The sequence below is a fragment of the Centrocercus urophasianus genome, unplaced genomic scaffold (assembly GCF_019232065.1).
Source record: "Centrocercus urophasianus isolate 14NV4802_14NV808 unplaced genomic scaffold, USGS_Curo_1.0 seq_10, whole genome shotgun sequence".
NCBI classification, from domain to species: Eukaryota; Metazoa; Chordata; class Aves; order Galliformes; family Phasianidae; genus Centrocercus; species Centrocercus urophasianus.
The window spans coordinates 66,393,623-66,418,774 of record NW_024884142.1 but is presented as its reverse complement, the minus strand read 5'-3'; the positions used below and the strand labels follow the sequence as shown (position 1 = coordinate 66,418,774).

Below are 25,152 nucleotides of genomic sequence, written 5' to 3'. Positions count from 1 at the left end.
AGAACTTGGGAGCTCCCTAGGAATTCCAGCTCTAAGGCTAATGCTGTTCTGAACAGATATTTTGTAATCTAAATCTTGCTCTGTGAAGCAGAACGGATAAAAATGATTCTTACAATGACATTGTCTCCTCCAGAGAAATGAACAAAATATCTGTTTCCAGATCTGACTATGATGGCAGATTTTTGTTTTTTTTTCCCCTGCTGATACTGTGGTAGTTTCCATCTGTGTACTGTGATGAAAGGAGCATTGTGGACTCTGGTCCTGGTCCCCTGTCAACTCCTAGGAAGGAATTGCAGAAAGAAAGCCCCAGTGGACTCTTACAGCAGCTGTAAATCTGTTCCTAGACGTGCTCACTGCAAAACCACATTTTTCTTGCCCTAACCTTTTTGTGTTATTTTGCCTCTTTCTTTTTCAAATATAGTGGTTTCCTTTCCTGTTCTCTGACATAACAGGTAAGCACAGGCAAAGCTCCAGTGACTACCTAAAGTACTGTTGTGTGTAGAGCAGTGCTTGCAGCATATCAGCACTGTCACCAATGAGAAAATCATGAAAAGCTGCAGGCCTGGCCCCAGCTGCTGCAGTTGGTCAAAATTTCTCCAAGAGCTGACAAATGTGTTTACCTCCGATTAAGTGAGTCACATCTCCCATCTCTTGCCAAGTGATGACAGTCTTGGGTCAAAGCTAGGTTAGTGTAGCAGGATATTTTAATTCCCAGTGCAATGAACTGGCTGCTCAGCCAATGTGTGAGGTGCCTCTAGGAGAGATGCCTTACATTTCTTCGTTGAGGACTCCTTTTTATAAACAAAACTCGCATAGATGTTAGGATCTATGGGTGCTGTAGCCTTTTTGTTCTATTTTATGCTAACAAACACTTCTGAGGTGCTGCAGGCAGTCAATACCTTGTAGAACATCAATAAGTTTTAATACTGGCATAATGGAAGAGCTTTAAAATACAGCAAAACAAAAACTGCAACCCCTCCAAACAAAACACAGTTTCTGTGTTTCTTTTTTCTTCTCTGAGCCTTCACAGCTGTGCTCTCTACAAATGTATTACGAGCTTCAAACATTGTGGAGGAAAATTCAGACTTTCTCTCTTCTCTCGTGTGTCTAACCTGCAGCTGTTGAATACGCCGTAAACCACTGCCAGACGGGCACACATGGCTGCGACATCCCTCAGCGTGCTCAGTGCGTGTACACTGGTGGGTCTGCCTACATCTGCACGTGCCTCCCTGGCTTCTCTGGAGATGGACGTGCCTGTGAGGGTGAGTAGTGCTATTTGCTGTGTCTTTTCATACTCTTTATTGCACAACTTGGCTGCTCATTGCAATTTCCTGTAGTTGCTTCTGATTTAAATTAAGAAGATTGTACCTTACGTCCTGCAGGCAAACATTGTAAGCTCTTGTTCTTTACTCTCCCGCTTTTAGTTCATTCCTCAATATTTGTTCTCCAGAAGGTCCAAGATGAGGTAGCTGCACAAATGGAAGTAGCTGCATTTAGGGGATCAGATCCACACCTGCTGGAACCGTCTGCTCTGTACTGGTTTATATGGCTAAGGTGGTGACACACAGTGCTCAGAATTCAGAACCTGTAAAAATGTTACACTGTGTTTCATGTCAGTTGGAGTGCAGTGGGAGAGAAGCTTTACCTAAACACATCAGAAATCTTGCTGGTCAAATTCAGCCTTTCTTCTTGCATTTATGTATTTTTCCTTTCCTCTTTCTCCTCTCTTATGGGCATACGTTTCTAAAATCCTGTGTGAATTTACAGTGCCAGTACCCGTGAGAACAGCAGGGTAGAAGGATTTGCCAACTGCCAGAATCTAAATTATACGCATGCTTTTTCTTTTCATTTCTGTATTCTTCCAAAAGTCTTTAATTCTGTTCATATGGCCTAAAATAGGAGCCTGATAGTAATAAGCCAGGTTTGCACTCAAATTCTCACTCTGGTTTTGTTAGTTATTCTCCGTCACGAGGAGTATTTATCGAAGACTGATCTTTTACTTTACAGATATAGATGAATGTCAGCAGGGCCGCTGTCATCCAGATGCTTTCTGCTACAACACACCCGGATCCTTCAGCTGCCAGTGTAAGGCAGGTTATCGTGGGGATGGTTTCCAGTGTGTGTTAGGAGGTAAAATTTTATAGTTCTTGAAAATTAGAGCATAAATGCAATTTAGGAATTGGAGAATATATGGTTCTCTGGAAAAAAATTGTATTTTGTCTCATTGGGGGCTTTGTTCTATCTCGTGTCCCTTGAGGTCTGAACACCAAGCTTGTGCCAGTGTCTGTCTATTGACTGTTATTGCTTTTCCTGCTCAGTTATTGTTTTATGTTTTGTCTCCCCTCAGGCAGTTCTCAGCTCTATGCTGATGCTACCTTTTGAATTTGCCTTAAGTAATGATTTGACCACAGACTAATTTTGTTTTCCATAAACAATAGTCACATATCTTAAAACACATGGAACTGTTGGCGATGTAAATGAAATGCAACAAGTACAGGAGAAAATCACACAGAATGGCTCGGGTTGGAAGGGACCTCAAGGATCATGAATCTCCAACCCCCCTGCCACAGGCAGGGGCACCAACCTCCCCATTTAATACTAGACCAGGCTGCCCAAGGCCCCATCCAATCTGGCCTTTGAGCACCAGAAAAAGAGAAGGATGAAACCAAAGTATCTGTACTATTGTATTCTGCAAGAACTGGATGTCTGCATTTCAAGTGTAGTCAGCCAGAGTCCAGAACAACTGACTGCTGGTTCTAATTAACTCCTAGATTTTTCTGTATTTACTCAGTTTATTCCCTAGTTAGCATAAAGCTCTTTCCACACTTCTGCTCTTGCAGTCTAGTTTGGGCCTTGAAGTAGTGAGGAATACTAAAGCTCAAAGAAGCATTGTTACAGTTATTCCAGTTCAAAAGCATGAAAAACCTAGATGACAGTTGAATGCTTTAATCCAGGAAACAAATAAAGCTTACCTTCTTGGTACATTTGAACCTATTTCAGCTTCTGAGATTCTTGCTCTTAGGCTAAGGACACTGCATCTCTCCACAGATTGAAACTCAAAATGTACAGCCAACAGTAAAAAGGTCACAGGGCCAAGGGGAAAAGAAGCAAAAAGCAGTAGGACTGAGGAGGGAGGCTGTCTTTATAAATCAGCTTCTGCACTGTTTTAATGATGTCCAAAATACTTGATATTTCAAAACTGAGTCTTTTCTTTTTATCAAATGATCTGCTGGCTTAAAAGTGCTTGTTTGAATTAGCTGAATCTCTACCTGATGTGTTGCTGAACTTGTTTATTTCTCTTTGCCACTGTCTTCGCTAATTCTGAAGTTCTGTCATTCTTGTATAGTAGGGTACTAATGCCTCAAAACGAAGAGTTGATGGATGACTTACAGGAAAAACAAAACAAATCACAGGGTGATTTCTGGTTTTAAATCATGTTTGCATGACTTCATCAGGTGCTCAACAGCATATATTATGTCAAATCATTGAGTGTTTCCATTGTAGGTAAATTGTGGGAGGTGTGGTGGTATTTAATTCTGAAGCTTTAGCTTTTTCCATTTTTATGTCAGTCTTTCAACTTTGCTTTCAACTTATTTTTTATGCACCAATGTTCATGAATGTTTTCAGTTTAATGCCAGATGAATGGAGAACTACCTGGTGTTTCTGACCAAGGTTGAAACATTCATATAATGACCCTGTTGATAAAAACAGGATTATTACTCATAAAGGAGAACCTTGATGTGAGAAGCTTGAAGCAAAATCAAACCTTAGGACTTCTGGTTCTTAAAGAAGGATTGCAGAATGAGAAATACTGCTTTCATGTCTGGCACTTTCCCCTTTGTAGCTGAAGCAGATAGTTTGGCAGATTGATAATTGAATTCAATCAATCCAATTCAATCAGCTCTATTACCACAGTGTATTTCATTTCTTCTGAGTATATGTGATAGCATATTTGTTGCTGTTGTTCAGAACACCACCTTTTCACGTCAGTTTATCTACTGAACTGCTAAGTGTACCGTCCTATTTTGTTGAAGCTTTATATTATTTTTCTACTTATCCTAGATGCTTCTTGATTTTGTTTTCATACTCGATATAAATGTAGCTTGAATGGGGATGACTCTCTTTTCAGCTTGGCTACTGGATGCCTCACTGCTGGGCCTCAGCACCATGTGGAATGCCTCTTCTGCAGCAGCGCTGCTGCCTCTGGCTCCTCTTTGGCCCTTATAGCTGCTTGAAGCTCAGAATGCTTCTCTGTTTGCAGGCTAAGGCTAAGTAAATTTTTTGTGTAACAGGCTTGGTATATCTTTGTTTCTTAGTATGCTGGCAGAATACCTGAATCATCAAATCCCCCTGCATTCAGTTACCTGAATGGATAATTTTCTTATGTCTAATGTTTTGGTAGGTGGGGGTCTGCCAGATTTTGATATTTTTCATACATGTCTCTCATCTTCTTTGTTTGTTTGTTTTTTAATTCATTTTTGTACCAGAAGATATGCTTTGGAAACACTCGCGTTGTTTGTGCTCATGAAATTCTCTGAGCAGGGAAATAAAAGTTTTATAGAGGAGAAGTCCTGCTGTTGGCTGAATCCTGCCTAAAGTAGGAGTATCTGCATTGCCTGGCTGGTCTGTGGCAATGGCAGTGTTTACAAGCACGGCTACTCCTCTCTTCTTTGAGAGTTAATAGAACAATAGCTGCTCTTGGAACATCATCTTATTGCTAAAGCTTGAGTACTTCTAAAATGGATATATCCAACTGTTAATCATTGCCAGTAGCTGCAATCAAACAAGTTTCTGAAGCTCTGCAAAAAGCAGCTTAGTTTACTTTAGCACCCAATTTGTAAACCAACTTACTTCAGGGTGGAGGTTCCAGGTGAGAATCCATTGTATTCAGATGTCATTAGAGAGCCTTTCTTCCCCTTTTACCTGATAAAGTTTTGATCTAATTAGCTTTAGTCAAATCACTGAAGTCTTTCCTGGTTGTTAATAGCATGGAAAGTTTCATTGATCTGAATATTCTGTTCTTTTTGCTGTCCTTTTCCAAACAATATGTTCAATTGCTTGCTTGTTTGGTGCCTTTATTAATATATGGAACATACTATTGAACTTTATCACTGCTGAATGGCTGCGCTCAAAGCAAGGAGGCTAACAAGTAAAATGGATTTCAGTTGTATGTAAGTGAATGTTGTAGGAGTAAACCCATAGGTTAATGAAAGAGTTAATGATGCTGGAATGTCTCACTGCTCACAGCTATTAAGAATGTCTGTACTTCATTATTTCCTCACGCTTCATTTTTCCATTTCAAAAAAACAGATGTCTGAGTGTTTCTACCCCTGCAGACCCCAGACACTGTTTACTAAACAGAAACAAATCTGGGTTCTTGGACTGGGGGTCTGACCGTTAGAGCCATTTGCTGGTGCTCTGTACACAGTTTGTTTCACGTGAAAAACGCACGGGGCAATGCTGCAAGGGACGGACTGCAAGGCAAAATGAATGGACAAAGGGCAGTGTGTTGTTTTGTTTTGTTCTCTTCCTTTTTTGGCAGCGTCTGAGAAGGGCAGTTAAAAGTGCTGGTATAACTGTGATACTTGGGGAATAAAGTGAGTTACACTGGAAATTCAAAAAGTACTCTTTCGGGTACTCTTGTACTGGACAGAGCTTTATTATCACTTCTCTGTCTTCAGCTTGTGAATTAAAACCTCTTTGAGCAGTTACATCAGATCTTTGAAAAATTCTGAACGCTGTCACAAACTGATTAAATTTGATGTAGAGCATTAGTCTGTAATACCTCTTGAAAGGTGGAAAAGAAGTCCCACAAATCCCTGTTCCTCATCCTGCTTTCCCAGCCTCCATTTTTTTTTAAAGTCCATAAATGATCTTCTGCAGTACTGCTACGATGACCAGATGCTTTATGACCAAAAGTGATTTTGAATGTTTGCATATGGGTTTGTTTGTTGATTTGCCTTTTACCCCAATTCTGTTTATTTCTTTGCTTATGTGGGGAATGTGTATATGTCTCTTTTTTGTCTGGGCCACTTTCAGTATCCAGGCTATTTACAGTTTGTTTTTTCAAGTTTTGTGCTGTTTTTCAGAGTTTTAAATTCTGCACTGCTAGTGCTGGTTTCTAAAACAACCAAAAAATATATGTTGAAAATGTTAAATACAAATTTCTTTTTCTGAGGAAGATCATTCACGGCTACTCCTTTCTTCTTTGAGAGTTAATAGAACAATAGCTGCTCTTGGAACATCATCTTATTGCTAAAGCTTGAGTACTTCTAAAATGGATATATCCAACTGCTAATAAGCTTGAGCTCAGGGGGCACCATTCCATGGAACTAGACTAGTGTGTGCTGTGGCCTACTGAACGTCACATCCTGGGCACTCTGCATTTCTGTTCTGCTGCAGGAGCTCCTCTCTTCTCTCTTTAGAGACTGGTGTACATGGTGTATTCCAAGTGCAACCGTTCATTTGCGTGAATCAGCGTGTTGATTTTAATGAGCTCTATTTACCCAGTAATGAGGTCTTATCCTTCTCATCTTTTGTGTCCTATTTCTCTTCCAAGTGACATGATCTGTGGCTATGTATCTGCTTTCAGAGCCCTAATAAAGAAATGAAATTTAAAACCAAACTAGGGTAATGTGGTAGCTTGCTAGAAATACCACTACTTAATTACTTTTTTCCACTGACTCAAATATTTCTCATTTTTACCTTTTTTTTTTTTTACCTGTAGTGAGTTGAGTGCTATAAACAAAATTTGAGATAATGTAGACTTTCCTTCAGGGTTTGATTTTGTAACTTGACTCAAGACTCCTCGCCACCCACACTAAAGCTGAGGCCAAGTATTTTATTTGTTTGGACTGAGCTGTTCTCCAGACATTTGTATTTCTCTAATTGTGTCCAGGTGCACAGAACTTTTCCAAAGATTTTGCTTGCGTAACATTTTTTTTTAATTTTATTGGTACTTGTCTTGCTATTACACCGCAGTAGTCTATAGGCACGTGGGATTAGATTCTTACTCTGCTGGACTGAGTCTATTCTGAGCCATACAGACATAGCTAACTGCCCACTAGACAATGTCGAAGTGAGGAAGTAAATCTAAGTGTAATGCTTGATCTCATTGTTAGACAGTTTGTGTTAAGTATTTCTAGCTGTCTATAGAAATCAGGAAGAGGCTATTCCCCCCATAATTAGACATCTTTCTCTCCCATTGCGCAGAGCCCCTCAGGTCTCAAGTGTAAGGACAAAATGGCACAGATTTATTTGTGTGGAGAGGGAAAAAGTTTATTGTATTCTGTTGATTTCACTGAGCTGTTTGGTATCTGAAAGGACATATTTGTCTAGGTGACATTCCCTATTACATGACATGTAACAGCAAAGGAAGATTTATTCTTCTGTACAGACTGCTTTGTAAAATTGAAACCAGAAGAAACTGATCCCTGAATCTCTTGATAATATGGAAAACCATTTTTCTTCTGTAATCTCTGTATTAACACGTATAGCCAATGCATATTACATGTTTCTCTCTATGTATAGTAGTATTCCAGTTTTCAGTACAGCCTCGCTTATGTGCCTTACCAGGAACTGAGCAATCTGTTCTTGCTGTTCCTTTCTTGGGTCCAAAAGCATCAAGTGAGCTCTCAAATTTGATGCCTCAACTTTAAAAATCTAATATGCATCAGAGCAGTAAGTTGTCTCTTTTCCTAGGCTCTATAGAGAACTCAGCATCTGCTTTGTGTTATGATTTTTTTCTCTTGTCCCTCTGAAGGGAAACTTGACTTTTAGCATTACAAAAAAATTTTGTCCACTGTATAGCCTGGCTAATTAGTCACATATTGAAGTCCATGGGTATTTGCCAAACAAGTAGACATTGGGGGTCACTGGCTGGACAGAATGTTCTTGCTAATGTACTTCTAGGAGAAATAATATTTTCCAGCTTCTCTTTTATGACCTTTCAATGTAGGAAGCTGCAAGGGAGCTTCTTGTTTTGTTTTAAATTGAACAGTGAAAAATATTGAAAATTATGTAGAGTCATGGCAAATGTGTTAAATCTACATAGGGCAGACTGTTTCTGAAGGTGCACTGGTGGTGTATACCTTCTACACTTGTATCATGTTCCTCCAATAGCGAGAATACATGTTTTATAAGTACACGGTAACTGCTTATGGAGCATAGTTATTAATTGAAGCAGAAACATTCACTGGTCTGTTTTTTTCATAGGAGTGGTAAAGACCAAATGCCAGCGCGAGAAAGAAGTAGCTCTTGGAAGTGGAGGCACTTTCTTCCAAAGAGAAATAAGAGTTGGTCAGTTCATTCCCCAGTGTGATGAACATGGGAATTATGTACCCACTCAGTGCCATGGAAGCACTGGATATTGTTGGTGTGTGGATAGAGATGGAAATGAGATTGATGGCACCAGAAGTGGCCCAGGAGTTCGACCACCATGTAAGTGGCTGAAGAGCTTGTTTCTTTCGGGTGTCTGTTCTCCAATGTGCACTGTTTCCCAAACATGGGGCCCCTGAGATGTAGCACTGAATTAAAGCAATGCAGGCTTCTCTTGAATCAGTGACAGTTTGCCTCATGCTGCAGCCCTTCAGCGGCTCCATTTATGCTTTTCCTTCAGCGAGGGCATCCAGACAATTCTGATGAGATGGTTTTCTGACTTCTTTCCTACTTTGAAACTGTGAGAGGCCCTTATAAGTTTCTGCCCTCTGGGAACCTCTGAATGTATGATAAATGGCTGCTGCCTCAGGAAATGAAGGATATTCCTTCCAACCTCTTCACTTCAACTGCAAAATAAGATAGGCTTTTTTGAGCATTTAAAGGAAGGAGCAATTACAGAGCTGAACATGAAAAGATCTATTATGTCAATGGCTTTCTTCTGTCAGCAGAAGGCAAAAAAAAAGAAAAAAAAAAGAAAAAAAAAATATCTTTCTGCATCTGATTAGAGTTGTTAGTGTCTACTTATCAGGCCATTCCCTACAGAAGCCTGTCTGTAATTGTCTTTGTATGTAAGAAGGCGCCTTGTTACACTGCACAAGCTAATTTTGTTGCCATCTGTTTCTGTTTCTATGGACAAGGTCTGAGCACAGCTGCTCCTCCTGTTGGTATTGGGCCCTCTGTTCGACCAGACACAATACCACTGCCTCCAGGAACACATTTGCTTTTTGCCCAAAGTGGGAAAATTGAACATGTTCCCTTGGAGGGAAACAACATGAAGAAAAATGGTGCAAAAGCGCTTTTGCATATTCCGGTAAGTAACCTACTGTAAAAACCAGTGTGTCTTGGAGGAGCTGCAATGCAGATGAAAGTGATTGTTTGTCATCTTTGTCGTTTGACAATTTAAGTTTCAAACTCAATTTTTATTTTTTGTTAAGATTTTGGTATCTCAGCGCTTTGACACTGAATTTTTGACCTGACTATTTAAAAAAAAAAAAAAAAAAAGATAACTTAGCTATAGAAAAAAGTCATTTGCTTTTAAAGAATAGATCATAGGCCAAAAAAATTAATATTTGTGATCTCATATGCCTCCAACAGTTGACTTTATAAATGCTCCTAGCCTCATGTTTCCATTGCTGTAAAAATCTACAAGACCTGCAAGACCTAAAGCTCTTTTTTATTCCTCTCAAATTTTTCTCATACATCTTAATCTATTCCTAGTCTTCAGTCATTTCTCAGCATTTCTTGGCTGCAGATATACAGAAAATCTTTTTCTTGTTTCCTTTTTCATGTGCAGGCCCAGTGGGTGGTAGATATTTTTCCCACACTTCTTACTATTGTCTTGAGAATCTTCTTTCCTTGCAAATGAATCCCTGATGTTCTCCATTACCTGTGAAACACACGAGCTTTCCCCACTTCCAGTTTTGTCACGTTCATGTTGCCTGAAACATGGGATTTGTATTTTCATTCCAGAGTGAGAATATTTATAATAGTTAGCAAAAGCAGATATCATGGTGGCCTAATAGATGAAATACAGACTAAATTATACAAATTCAGTTCAGTAAATAGTACTGCAAACTGTATTGTGATACTGTATGTAAGGGCGAAACTCAGCTTTTTTTCTCTTGTCCAGTGTTCTGCTGCAGTAGTGCTTTAAAGAAAGTACTTTCATTAGTAGAACTGGAATTATGATGATATAGGCACACAGTGCTGAATCTCTGTCAGACAGTCTTATTACTTACTTGGTCTAGCTTAGGACTATCTTCAGGAAAGAGCTTTCAAAATGCACCTCTTCATTAATACTTTAATTAAACTCTCAGTCTCTGCTATTAGCTTTTCTTTTTTTTTTAATGTTGTCTTAGTGTTGTGTATTTGGGAAGTGACAGCGTGAAGACATTTAGATTGTTCAGTACTCTATAGCATTATTGTAGGCTCAGTAATAAGTCATCTCTGTTCTGGTGCATGTTTTTGGACCAGTTCTCTAAGAAGCTGCTCATCTTTCATTTTCTGTCGAATGGATGAGAATCTTAAGTAGTACAAGCAGCAAAGGAGGTAGACTCAGTATTCCATGATAAATTAGCATTGGAAGGAGCTTACACTCTACACTCGAATCTTCAGACCTGTCTTCTTTTGCCCAAAAAATCACTTCCTCCCCTATGAGAATATTCATTCCACCAGAAAGATTTATTTGTGGAATATTCCCAAAACTGTTATTTAATGAACTTACTTTGCTAGTAATTGATACATTTTAAGTAACTTCTGAAATGCAGCCATTGTGGGTGAAGTGATGAATATGCAGGAAGAATAAAGGAGAGAAAGCAGATGAGGAATTATACAGTAAGATGTTAGCAAGAACTTTCTTTAAATGAACATAAGTACTTTTTTTGGAGTAAGCTCTGTGAATAGTGTCTGTTAAAAGGAACTTACAATTGGAAGCACTGTTCTAAGCTACTCTACAGTGACTGCCCACACTGTCCTTTTCTCTGCTTGATCTTATTTGCTTGCTGATCAACAGGACAAAGTTATTATTGGAGTTGCTTATGACTGCGTGGACAAGATGGTTTACTGGACAGACATCAGTGGTCCATCAATCAGTAGAGCTAGCCTGCATGGTGGGGAGCCAACGACCATCATCAGAACAGGTGACAGCATCAAGTTCTTCCTCTTACTACTTCCTATTAATGGCATTAAAGACATGGATTTAATAATAATTCTCAGGTGTTACTTGAGCTTTAGCATTACAAGTGGTTATTATTTGCATAAATGATACCGCAAAAGCTTTGGTAACTTAAAATGAAGAAGGATTTATTTCCTGTGTAGTAGCACTTCATTGCAATGCTCATGCTACATTACAGTTTGTGTTACAGTTTTGATGATTCTTTGATGTAGGAAAATTATGGAAGCTTTTCGTCAGTCAGTGGATGTGCAGACAAAGGTGATGCAGTAAGAATTGTGTGGCTGGATTTTTGAAAAGCTTTTGTGAAGTTCTTTGCAAAGAACCTCTGAATAGATTTAAAATGGTCCTCTGCTGAACTAATACTTTGTTATTGGCTGAATAAATGATAAGAACAAGGGTAGCAGCAAATGAGGGGTGTTCGTGATGGAATTGAGGTATCAAAAGCCTAGAGCATTTAAAATTTCTTAAAAGGTTAAGAAGAAGGACAGGTTTAGGGAACCAAGTGAATGTGGAGCATGAGGGAAAAAAAAAAACAAACAGCAAAAGCAGCTAGAGGGAGGCACTTTTTACATACTCATTCATGTCCTTGGGATCCTAGAATACTTGTCAAGATATTAGAGCTTCTTACTTTTGATACTTTCCAGGTATTGGCATTGAAATGTAGGAAATTAAGTTAGCAAAATAAACAACTAGTTCTAAAACTCTATAATAAATTTGCCTTGGTTTTGTTTGGATGAGTTGCATATCCCTACCTGAAGTATGTGCTTCAGAATAGCCAGTTTGTTGGTGCTCCATGTAGACTCTCGGGGCAGTGGAGAGATGGAAGCAGCTTGGATTGTGCTTTTGTCCTGGGAAGGATTAAGGGAAAACTTAAAGCCATTCCTAACCACAACAGTAACTATTTCTGTACAACTTGACTGTATTTCTGTACAACTTGTTGGCTGAGGAATTTGTAGAACTTCCTTTTAATCCTAACATTTTTAATTTAAGAGAGACTTTAAGCGATAATGTAAGCATGTGCATGTATAACTACAATGTCAATGGGGAAAGAATTTGCAGGCTCTACCATCTGAGGATCTACTCTTCAAGGATTTTGTCAGACTGTGCACTTTAAAGAGTGAAGGGAATTGCTATTGCTAAAGATCTTGTATATGTATGAATTGTTCTATCTAATGAGACTGTGTGTGAGTGCCTTGAAAGCCTTGCAGTATATAAAATATTTTATGAATATTTGTGAAGGCTTTCAACTAAATAAGATTATTTTATGTAATTCAAAGTACTTAAAACATGCCACTGCTGCATAGGAACTTTGTGTTTTCATCTGCTACAAAAAATGCTTTATATGTAAAAGTATCTCCTAATTTCTATTGTCTTGTTGTTCACATAGGATGTGTTTGGTATTCCTGAAGAGATCTTGAGCAATGTTTCTCTTTACTTCCTGTGTGGAAATGCTAACTGGATCTTTGATAAAGAGTCATAACAATTTATGGTTGGGTATTCAGTGTTTGAATATCTCTGTGGTACTCAAAACTGAACCTTTAAAAATTTCAGTAAATAGGAAAAAGCCTTGCTCTTAGAAAGCTCATGAGAATTTATTATTTTGTTTTGATCTTTGCCTTTTTCCTCTGGAGAGCTGCAGCTGCTTTCTTCAGTTCACACGTATTTTTGTGGAATGCACTTTTTTTGGTTGTTGTTGTTAAAGCTCTTGCAATCCAAGTTGAATTGGTCTGCAGAAACATGTTTTATTGTGGAGCCCCATCCAGTTCCCAGCTATTCCTGCAGCTGTATTGCCTGTGGAGGCTTTCTGAGCTCTGCAGCTGTGGGGGCAGGTCAGGAAGGAGAGCTTCCATCTTTGTTGTAATTGCTTAAATTATATTAGTTGTGTGTCTATACAAGCCTGTCTATTTCCAAGGAGCAGAGCCTGTGACTGTACCAGCCTTGATGGCACTGCAGCAGGGGCACGTCTGTGTCGCTAATGCCTTTTCTTCACAGGGACCATTTGTGTTGCACACTGTTTAATGGCTGTCAGTAAATACACTTGAAAATTAATAGAAAATTAGCCACGTTCTTTTGTTGCAGGACATTTAAGTGATGTGCAGATCCGCATTTGAAAAATTTCTTGACAGCTGGCTGGTATGAAGGGTCACTGAATGTTTTGGGAGCGACCACATGCAATTCTACTTCTTTTGAAACTGAAATCAGGCTAGAAGTGATTTGTAATGGCTTTGGCCTCACAGCATCCCACACAGCCTTCACACTCCTTTTCAGTGAATGTACAAATGTTGAAAAGTGTAGAAGCAGCTTTTCCACAGTGGCTGAATTAAACCTTGAAGAACTTTATATTTATTTTGCATCTTTCATGTCAGTTAGAAATTGCTAATGCTAAAGCCGAAAGGATGTTATCTGTCATTTCCTGTTGCTTTTGGAACAACTAAGCATCCAAGACAAATAGTGCACATACAGTACTAAAATACGTTCCAAAAAGGATTGCTGTGCAAAAACAAAGAACAGGATCTAAATTCCATCAGTTAACTAATAGCATTATCTCTAGTGCTTTGGAGCATACTTTCTGTATTGCTTTGGCTAAGCTTATTAAAAATCCAGTTTTCAAATGAGTGCCATGTATGCCACCTACCAAAGAAGGGGGAATATTAAACACTATAAAATCATTCTAGTTTCTGACTTGCTAAGGAGGTTAGAGTAGGATTCTCGTAGTCTCTATTTCCCTGCTTTCAACATTTTTTTTCTTTCCTTTCTTCCTCAAGACAAGTTTACTTGCAGACTTGGGGTGCATGCTGGTTTGGTTCTTATATTTATCATTCAGTAAAACAGCCCAGTAAAATGTATAATATCAAGCATAAGTGAGTATCTCAACTTTCTGAGCTATCTGTGCTGTAGCTCCGTCTGCAACATAGGTGAAATCCAAGGCTTATATGAAGGATGTGTTCCCAAGGAGGGAAATGTGCTGAGGGAGGCCTGGGGAAAAAGCTATTAAGCTTTTCCGACTGATGTGGCTTTTGTTGTCTGCAACCAGAAAACTGGGGAAAAAAAATCTCTTAAGAGTTGTGAATGCTTATCAGGCGCATGTTGCTAAGAAATGTGATGGCTATGAATACTTTTCTCTTGCAGACCTGGGAAGCCCTGAAGGGATAGCTCTAGATCATCTAGGTCGCAACATCTTCTGGACTGACTCTCAACTTGATAGAATAGAAGTGGCTAGAGTGGATGGGCGCCAGCGTCGCATCCTTTTTGACACTGGCCTGGTGAACCCCCGTGCGATTGTTGTGGATCCTGTGAGAGGGTATGGACACCTTTTGAAAATACACATGCAAAGCTTGGCTTCTGAGAGGGGTTAAGTCAATTCTTACTCTCAGAAAGAGCATTCAAGGCCAAAAAAACCACTACTAACAAATGGCCATTAATAGTAAGGTGTAGGTGAATTAATGGCCCTCTCTGAAGTTCTCCCCTAACCATCGACTGATCAATTCCACTGTATACTGCCTGATGTGCTGAAAAGAAAAACAGGATTTTGAATGAATCCCACAGATGGATGCCAAATGTTGCTGTTTCTGCTGCTTATCCTGTGTAGACATGATGGGTGGTGGAAGGAGTGCTGTGGATGTGCATTTTAAACAGTCCACAGAACTGTTGAAATAGAATTGTTTTTGCCTGGCATCTAACACATATACTAAACAAAGCACAGAAAGCATTTCTTCTTGTGTGTGATTGTTTTCTTCTTATTAATAGAAGTACAACATTCAGTATGTCTTCATGATGTTTTATCACTTCAATATTCAAGGGCAGTGTGGTGCTTCTTACTAATATAACTGCCACTTTGGCAATGTAGTGTTATTTTTATCCTTACTGGTTTTTTTTCCTTGATTAAGAAATTTGAGATCAGTCAGTCTTTATTTTTACCTTTTTCTTCCTTTTAAGAAACCTGTACTGGACTGACTGGAACAGAGAAGCTCCTAAAATTGAAACTTCATACATGGACGGCACAAACAGAAGAATTCTTGTGAAAGATGATCTGGGATTGCCAAATGGGCTGACATTTGATCCTTATTCCTCAATGTTATGTTGGGTAGATGCAGGTAAATAGGTGTTGAAGTCTATCTTTATAACATAATCTCAATTCATTTGTTCATACTACCTCTGGATTCTGTGTAAGCTGAAATATTTTAGTTCTGATCAAAAAGCTGTCTAGAGATACAGCAGGTATCCCCTCCATGGAAGCATTCAAGGCCAGGCTGGATGGGGCTTTGAGCAACCTGGTCTCTTGGGAGGTGTCCCTGCCTCTAGCAGGGATGATCTTAAAGGTCCCTTCCAACCCAAACCATTTTATGATGCTATGATCAAGAGATGAATTCTGCCATTGACTCGTTGATTATGCTTAAAGACAAAAAGTATTCTTCTAATTTTCATATAAACTTTCTTTTTCCATCTTGCTGTCTTTCTCACTGTAGACTGCCAGAGATCTCTTCCTGTGGAGGTGCTTTTATACTTCAAGACACCTTTCAAGTTAATGATAAGCTAAAAAAGATCATCCTCTGTTTTTCACTGTAAGAAACTTTGTCTAGCCTTTAATCATTTCTCCCTCTGCTAACTTTCTTTTTTTTCCCCATCTTTTATTCTCAAATTTGTCTCTTCTCCTTTTTTTCTCCTAATTTTGAAACCCACTAGTTAACAAAATTCTACAGGTGTTTCCATTTGCTAGCAGTGTTCCTGAGATGTGTAACAGACTTAAAACTAAGCCTTTTTACACCTTATTTGCTTCTATAAGTTAGGTATTTTTTCCTGCAGTCTTGTCTTGGTTGCCCAAGCCAACAATTATTTTGCAAACGTACTTATCTAGCTCAATTTAAAAAGTGCCTTCCAGAGGAGGTAGAACTGGATAGGGGTTGAAGCATCCCTCCAGAATGGAGGAGACCTTCTGTCAGCTTCTACTTCAGCCTGAGGATGCTGGTTTCTGTACCTGGAGTTTCAACTTGTGAGCAATGGACATTTGTGCTTCTGTAAGTTAGGTGCTGTGCTGATTACATTAGCACTAAAGTGTTCTGCCTTCCACTCTTTGACACGTTTGGAGATTTGGAATGGGAAGGCCTTTGGCTGAGTAGCAGACTGAAGGACATCCAGAAAATATTAGTCTGTTTGTGCTTGCATGTTTATGCTTATCCTTTCTTCCTTGTGAGAGCTCTTGGTCTTCCATTTGAAGAAATGGAATTGTTTCACTTCACCCAGGTACCAAGAGACTGGAATGCATGAACCCTAATCAGTTTGGTCGACGCAAGATTGTTGAAGGAATTCAGTATCCTTTTGGTGTTACAAGCTATGGGAAGAATTTGTACTACACAGACTGGAGAAGGTATGTTATCTGCTAAAGAAATTATGGAATGTGTTATTCTGTTCTTCTGCCTGGTAGGAAGTGAAGCTTATACCACATTTCTCATGTCTGACATATCACACATTCCTCCATTCCTCTTCTTTTTTTTTTTTTTTTTCTTTTTTTTCTTTCTATTTCTGGCAATAGCTGTTGCAGGACAGAATGATTCTGTAGAGCTGACCTATTGATGTTGCCACTTAATTGAATTTTCTTCTTAGCATAGTGATTTGTCCTCTAAAAAAATACTTACAACACTAAGCATTTCTGGGAAATGAGTGGGAGTTAACATGTTTCCCTTAAGGCTTTAGTTGCTGCATTGTAGAGGGCAGAAGTTAGTCACTCAAGACTTTTTATGCTGGATATTATGTTGAATACTTAAACAGAAATAAGAGGACATTTTTACCGTCTTGATGACACTTCCTTTGTTGCATGTAAACTAAAACATTGAAATGCAATTGAGACTTTGAAGTTTAGTATGTATTTACAGAAAAAATATCCAGTTCATGTATTTTTAACTGTCTTTCCTGGATGTAGTTATGTGGGCTCTATCTACAAACTCGTATACAAACGATTCTGTCACTTGCAGCAGGAAGAATTATTAGTGAGTTTAAGGATTCCCAGGCTAGAATCTAACAGCTGGGAAATGCTATTCTGGATAAATGGGAATCTGTTGAAGTTGTGTCAGTTACTGCCCTTTGGTTCCTAGGAAAGAAAAAATGCTTTTGACAGTGTTCCTTCCAAATATGAGGCTCCACCTGGAATACATTGTAATCAGTATGTGTAATAGCTGTATTGCCTATGTCACAGAAAATATGGGACTGCAGAATATGTAATGCATCAAAACCACTAACAGATGTGTTCCTGTAGAGGGATGTGTGTTTGGAAGTACCTCCAAAATTATTAAGTTGGCTCCCTGCTACTGAATCTCATTGCTGCCTAGGATGAAGGCTGCGATGTTTGTGTTTGAGTTGTCCGTACAAGCTGTCTTGGGGGATTTTTCTTCAGACATCACTCTCTAATACTGAAAAAAGAAGCAATTCGAGACTTCTTCCTTCTTTTGTTTTGTTTGTTTTGTCTTGTACTCCTATATTAATCTCACTTCTGTATATTCTCTCTTGTATTTGTCAGGGATGCTGTTGTAGCTGTGGATCGCATGGTTTCAGTAGAAAATGATAACTTCCAACCTCACAAGCGCTCTCGTCTCTATGGAATCACTACAGCTTTTGCTCAGTGCCCAGGAGGTAATACAGATGATCCTCAAGTTTTTCCAGCTGTGCAGCATCTTAGCACATGAATGAACCTAGCCCTGCAGTGAAAGCTGTTACTGCCACCCAATGTCGGTGGTTAGTGAAGGTTTGCTTAGATTTCAGTCTTCAGAGAAATTGAAAATGTCAATTTTTTTATAGTTGCCATATCCAATCATAATAGGCAGAGGAGTCTTATTCTATCGTTAGACATGGCTAAAGCTGCTGTCTTGTCAGTGTCTAAATTGAATCCTATACTTGTGGCTAGGGCCTTATTTACTCATTTTTAATTTCGAACTGTAGAAAAAATGGTCTTCCAGATTTCCTTAATGAGATCCGGTGTTTTTAAAATGGGAATGTTCAAAAAACAGCAGGTGGCATAGTGGGTGGACTGATCTTTCTGCTCTGTTGAATGTTAAGCTTTTCAGATACGTTACTGAAAAGCCCCCTGTGAAACTTAGAAGAGAGAAAGCTGGTAGTCTTGAAATAAGTTTACTCTTTTGGAGGCAATACCACTGTCCAGTTCTTCCACTATTCTTTTCAAATCACTGTTATTAGAAGAGTTCTCTTTTTTATTATTACTATTTGGCTAGATTTATAACTGTGTTGTTTTAACTTCAGGCCTAAAAAATCCTAAATATTAGAGTATTTGCTCAAGTTATTCAATACGTACAGTAAAAACTTAATTGCATGTCTGGTTCAGAGCATTAAAATATGCATATGAATTTCATAACTAAGAAATCAGACATTTTATTCCTAGTAGTTAATTAGTTGGTTACCTAGTTAACTTGATGTTGTTAACTACTAGTTAATTGATATTTCCATTGCAATAGGCACTGTATAACAAAACAACAGTCTGTGCTGTGACTGAAAGATTATATTTGTAATTTTAGAAACCTTGACATTATTTTTTCTCTTATTTACTTCAGATGTTTGTCTCTGACTGATGTCTTTCCCCTCAAATCCATTTCTTTAGGCATTCCCTCATTTTTCATTTTACCCTCAATGTTAATGCATTTCTCCCTAAACCTTTTTTTTTTTTTTGCTATTTATTCCTCAGTGTTTTTCTAGTAGAAAAGTGGGAATGAAGTTCTGTACCATTTTGAATTTGGTCCTCATTTGTTGCATTTTGCATTTCCTTACCCCATCATCATTCTAATGTCTGTGACCACTCAGCCAATTTATGAAGTACATTTGAGCATATTTTTTGATGCTGCCTATCCTGCTCTGTCCTGATATCTGGACCTTTCCTTGAGGTGAATATCAGAAGCAGGGATCTGATGACTTTGATCTTCCCAACGCGTAGTTTTTTCAATCTCAGTTTGTTTCCCTGGCGTAGTCATGAATCTGCATATTTTGCACATGCGTTTGGACTTTACTGTGGGTTTGCTTTAGCTTTCCTTCAACATTTTTCATCTCTTCTTTTTTAGGACATAACTACTGTACAGTGAATAATGGTGGTTGTACTCACCTCTGCTTGGCTACCCCAGAAGGCCGCTCTTGCCGCTGCCCTGACAACACAGTTGGAGTGGATTGTATAGAAAGAAACTGAGTATTAAAACAAGCTTTCAAGCAGCAGGCACCTTCTGGGAATGTGCCATAAACAATTCAGATCTATCAACACAATCAGGCCCTAGAGATAAGTGCTGCATGCTGTTGACTGCAAGCCGTAACGCGCATATGCAGACTGTTTTGTAGCAGTTAGGCAAGACAGAGCTATCCAGATTAGGTCTAATTGCATCTTAATCCTTGTAATACAATGTTTTTGCTTCGAAAGAAAAACGTGGAGGCCTTAGTTGTACCTGAGTCAGGCTAGGAGGAAGTGTGTCTTAGCTGAATACAGAACAGGGTAAAGGATGGTGTGATCTTGGGACTGGGTTGTACCTCAAAGCACACAGCAGTTATCTGTATAATGGTAAGTTGGCCCTTTGCATATGTGAAGGCTGTATTTTTGCTGAGAAGCAGACAGAGGGCCCAAGGATGGATAGATGTAGGTGAGAACACCCAGTAATATCGCAGATTTAATGCCTAACTGCATTCATCCCCACTACCAGTCTTTGAATTTTCGAAACTTGAATCTCAACTTTTGACTTGTTGTTATGAAAATACTTTATCCACATGCTGTCAGGGTATTATTTACTACCCTTGTGTGATTCCTACCCACGGCATGTGATTCTTTGTAATCGGAACTGTGTAATGGCTGTGTTCGAAGTTTCTGCTGGAGTTTAAGAGATTTATTTTTCTTCCATCTGATGTAGATTCCTTAGCATTTTCCTAAAATCCCCTAAACAAACTTAGATTTAGGTCTCAGATGCTGACAATTCATCAAAGAATAGATATTGGTTCATTTGGAGGTGTTTGTTTTTGAGAGAGTCATATTTGTTTCCTGAGAGCTTTTAAAATAATATTTCTATATTTGATTCTTTAAGCCTGAAAATGATCTTTGAATTTTATTGTAGCCATCTTTCTTCTTTAGCAAACTACATTATGCTTTTTTTGGTAAACCTTAAGAAACATAGCAGTTAAAAATCTGATTTCCAAAAGGTTGGCTGTGTCTTGGTGCTTAAAGGTAAAAAGCATTACGTCCCCTTTGTGTGCCATTGCTGAGTAACAGCAAAAAAGTATGCTGAAAATCAAAGCAAACTTGAAGCACATTTTCAGCATTACCAATGAGCTGGAGTTGGGAGGCAAAATCAAAAATGTATATTCTTAATGTCATACTAAGCCAAGTGTGAAGTTTAGCTTCTGCACAGTGTGTTGGGAAACAAGCTCACATGCAGGTCCGCTTCTGTCAGTGTACACTTCACAGTGCTGTGATAAGAGCAGTAAGCTATTAATATCCCTATTTCCTCTCCCTTTCCAGATGCTACAGTTAAGCTTCGTAAAGAGCCAGTTCTGAGTCTTAATGTGTGACATCTTCCTCTTTAATTGTATATTTATCATAAAATAACAATGTAAACATTCTAAAGATATTTTGGTGTAACATTTTATAACAATTCATTTTACTCATACACTTAATCAGGTATTTCTTTCTGTAAATATCAAAAATGTGTTGAAATGAAGGTGCTTGATAATTCTTTCTCCAGAATTACATATCTGGTGAAATATTAAAGTTTACACTCTGTACAGGTATCTACAGTATGGTCAATAAAAAATGTTGTTTTTTTAAAAATTTTATTATTTTCTATTAAAAAAAAAAAATGTCCTGCCTGCAGATGGAAGTGATATGCAGTGTCTGAATTCTCTTCTTGTACAGGTCTGGGTTTAGCTAACTCTTCTATCTAGTCGAGATTTTTCTCATCTGAGATGAAACAAAATAGGGCTTTTAAGTTTTAAAAGCAGTAGTATTCTAAACAAATATGAGAGGACCTGAAGAACATATAGATTCCTCTGTTTTGTGACTTGGATTGCACAGACCTTGTACTGGTTGTTAACTTTTGTTTAACTTTGTCAGGTAAACCTAATTCAGCTCTACCATACTAAACTCTCATGTGTTAGTGGGAATACAGGGCAAGGACTACAGGAAGCGAGGGACAGAACGCATTGCTTTTCCCAAAGCTGGCCTGCGTGCAGAGTTTTGAGGTGGCAGGGTGCTTTGTCACTTGGTGCTGCAGCATGTGAGTTGTGTGTGTGGCTGTAGGTGTGCTGTACCTGCAGGTTGAAATCTTAAGCTGTGCAGCCTATTGGAGGTGGCGATGCTGAAGTTAAACTCCTTCACTTTTACTCTTGCAGTATGCCAGTGTCAGATCTGGATGCAGTGACCAGGATCAGGTTGTCCCATGATTGCCAGGCAGGTCTGTAGTGGACAGGGCAGGCTGTGGGCAAGCTGGGGAGTTGGTCTCTTGGCCAGGATAAGGATCAGTGGGGTGCATGGCTGTGGCACAGCTCTTGGCAAGGCTCAGAGTGAGAGCCTCAGCTAAAGAGCAGCCCCCAGGGGAAGGGAGGGTGGCCCTCAGCAGGGCCTCTCAGAAGCAGAGTTTGAGGACAAGCCTCTGCTGAGGTTTCTTTAGGCTTTCTTCATACCTGCTATCAGCCAGCTGGCCTCATACAACCAGCTCAGCTGCTAGTGGTGGGAGTGTGCTCTGGGTCATGATGCTCTGGAGTTTCCTTATTGCTCTCAATGTTTGCTTCCTCATTGAGTATTGCTAAATATTTGGCTTCAAAGGTATGTTATGGTGTTGCATTCCTCATTTTAATTGTAGTCTGGGGAGAACCTAATCTTTTGACATTTTGGCATTAGCCCGTGGCAGGATGTCTGTCTTGTGTTTATCATAATTTTTGCATTTAAATGTTCACAAGTATTTTGAATGAGAGATTACAAATATGAATTTTCTCTTTCCTTCCTCTAAACATAGAGAGTTAATTGCATCTTTCTATAACACTGTGCTTTCTCATGCTGACGTGTATCTAATTCATCTATGGAAAATGGGATTTCTTCAAAATTAATTTGTCATAATAGTCTGGGACTGTAATCATGTCTGCTTCTGTTATGGTGTTGGAAGAGATGATTGATTAAATGTAATTGTAGTTCTTTTTTTTTTTCCTACCAAACATTAGTCGATTTTCAGGTTTTCCAGGAAAGAACAATTCATTTAACAGTTAAACAAAAAACAAAATACTTACAAAAGACTTATTACATAGCTAAGTTAAATGTTTTTTAAATACTTCCATTCAGATCTTCTACCACATATCAAATAATAAATGGAAAAGTTTAGCAGTGATGTAAGAAGTTGCAAACAATTGCAGCTTACAAAAGTCATATTGATTCCCTGACGAACCAATGGAGTGCTTCAGCCCCCCTTCCATCTGAAGGATGTTTAATAATGCTGCTTCACTCACTTTTTAACTACTCAAGAACTCTCTCCTTGTGGTGAAAGTCTAGTGTGTCTTACAGAACCCCAGCATCACATCCAGTATTTTTCCAAGTTGGCAAACTGCTTATTCTGCAATTCTCCGGTTGCACAATTTTGTCACAACATATTACAATTTAAACTCTTAGACATATAATTAAGAACGACAGATGATTAATAGGGGATAATGTCCCCTCAATGACAGTGTCACAGTGCATCAGTTTAATCTATGGTTAAATGCAAATTAGAGGAGGTCTGTTGTGCAGTCAATCAGGGATACTGGTGACCAGGGGAAGGGGGTTCCTGAGCTGGGGCAGCCTCAGGGGAGGCAGAACCCTACCAGGAGCCAGCGGTGCTCAGAGAAGAAAAGAAGGGCTGAGGACATGGTGAAGGAGATCTTTTTGCTTGGAGATCTTGCTGGGGGGGGGGGGAAGGTTGTATAACACACGTTTGCAGGGAATACAGTTGAGACACACCCCCTGCTTGGCCTATTGCCTCCAGCATCCAAGTCCCCAGCTGGGGATCTGGCAGCAGTTTGTTCGTTATGAGATTGAACCGCTTCTTTTGTTTAAATTCTGCCCCACTTGAGATCTGTCCCCACTTGAAATCTGTCCTTTGTCTGATAAGTGAGTTTAGAGGCAATCTGTCAGTAAAATAGGTGAAAGATTTGAAAACTGTTTCCTACAAATGTACAACTCGGGGGCTCTGCATAACGAACAAGAGGCTCAGCTGCCCCTGCAGCTCAGCAAGTGGAATTCCCTGCTGCTTTGTAGGCAAAGCAGATGGAGCTATAGCAACATTTAATTTCTTTTTTTTTTTTTTCTTTTTCCAGGAGGGTTCTGGACTTTATGAACAGAGGAAAGCTGCTAGTTTCACAGGCAGCCAGCATGGCATATTTCAGCCTTTGACTTCTTTATTTCAAGTATTCACCAAAACCAATTTCAATTTTTAGTACCTTTGCTCTTGGCAGGCAGTGCTTCCTACCCAATGCACTATCTAGAGCACACCTGAGGCATACTAAGGGGTTGTGTAATGAGAAACACAGCCTGCTGTATAGATACTGATGGGCCACGCTACACATGGCTGTGCATCTGACCCAGGAACTTGTTTAGTGGCATTAAGGATGGCGGTGGAAATCTTCCCAGAAGCTGCATGTAGGTTGTGGAGAAAGGGTAACTGCGGTGAAAGGCAACTGAAGGGGAAGCAGATCTTGAGGCAGCAGCAGCTGATCTTTGTGAAGGCGGAAGGAGCAGCTAGCATGGGGACTGTGGTGCTTTTGTGGTCAGTACACTGCTGGCAGTAGGGTAAGGAAGATAAACTTGCAGAGTCAATGAGTGGGGTTTTGGAAACCATTCAAGTCTCTTCCTTTCTCACTAGAAATCCCACTGACCACAGCACTCTGACTCTTCAGGCACTGTGGTTCCTCCCTGCTTTATGCAGAGAACAGACCTCAGCAGATAGCCCAGAAGAAAGCCAGAGCAAAGCAATGGTCTGCCATCAATCTGCTAAGCATCTCTAGCAGCTGGAATCCAAAGGTCCCTGATGATGCATTTGTAAGCATGAGATTCTTTCCCTTGTTGAGTACTGAAGGCTATCTTAGTGGTTATTTACCTTTGACCAGATGTATCTAATGTATTTTTAAGTGATTGTACTTTAATCATTTATCTTAGAGGCCTGTTGCCCTTTCAAACATATATACGAGTGAAAATGGAAAACCACATGGTTTCTTTCTCTTACAGACATGAGGTCCTTCTAGGTTCTTGGACCATGACACTGATTTCTGCAAAACAATAAGAGTTTGATGTGCTGCAGTCAGTATCTGTGCTTACCTGCCTTGTGACTCAGCTGTCATGATGACATGCCCTGATGGCATTTTCAGTTGACCTTAATCTGAAAATTAAGTTGTTTCAGCCAAAATCTTGGCACATCATCTGCTAGAGCCTATAATATGTTGCACCCAGCTAATAAGACAAAGTACAAAGTCTGATATAGCCTCTGTAGCAGTTAAAATGCATTTGATCCAGGGCTAAAGATTTAATATGGTGCATCTTCTCCAGGTAGACACGTCTACACATTATCATGGCAGGAACAACTTCCAGCAGTATCAGATGGCTGTGGTCTTCATGTGCTTACTGTGGCTGTCTGTCACTTACGCTCCACTAGTAGTTTTTACTGACTAATTTTATGAATTTAGGAGAGTATCTTTCCTGGCAAAATACGTTTTTAATGTTAACCGTGTTAATACAAGGAGGAGGAAATTGTTTCTCTCAGGGGAAGCGCTGTCAGTGATTGATATGTGCCCTGTGAAATCCCAGTCCCCACTGGGTGTTCCCCAGAATCCAAACTTTTTTGGATACAAATTGGCAGTACTTGCATTTGCTCAATCAGTTCATAATTTGCCTGCTGAATTGACATCTCTCAGGGGCAGCTGTGAGAGTCTGAAAACATCTCTAAATTGTACATTTGTTCTGATAGAGTATTATACTACTAATGGAACAAGAAAATTTGCATTCATTTTTGTTCTCCAGTTCTGTGACTGATTTATATTCCTATAGTTATGCAATC

General features: G+C 39.3%; 1 protein-coding gene across 1 annotated transcript in view; it reads left to right on the top strand.

Annotated features, from left to right (window-relative positions):
• Positions 1-20,863, top strand: part of NID1 (nidogen 1) — a 36,894-nt gene extending 16,031 nt beyond the window's left edge. Inside the window, exons 11-20 of the mRNA XM_042814046.1 lie at positions 1,119-1,262; positions 2,008-2,130; positions 8,215-8,439; positions 9,075-9,247; positions 10,949-11,075; positions 14,240-14,411; positions 15,047-15,204; positions 16,352-16,475; positions 17,622-17,734; positions 19,168-20,863. Of these exons, the coding sequence (XP_042669980.1) occupies positions 1,119-1,262; positions 2,008-2,130; positions 8,215-8,439; positions 9,075-9,247; positions 10,949-11,075; positions 14,240-14,411; positions 15,047-15,204; positions 16,352-16,475; positions 17,622-17,734; positions 19,168-19,289 (1,481 nt within the window). The 3' untranslated portion in view covers positions 19,290-20,863. The remainder of the gene's footprint in view (positions 1-1,118; positions 1,263-2,007; positions 2,131-8,214; positions 8,440-9,074; positions 9,248-10,948; positions 11,076-14,239; positions 14,412-15,046; positions 15,205-16,351; positions 16,476-17,621; positions 17,735-19,167) is intronic.
• Positions 20,864-25,152: the final 4,289 nt, after the last annotated feature.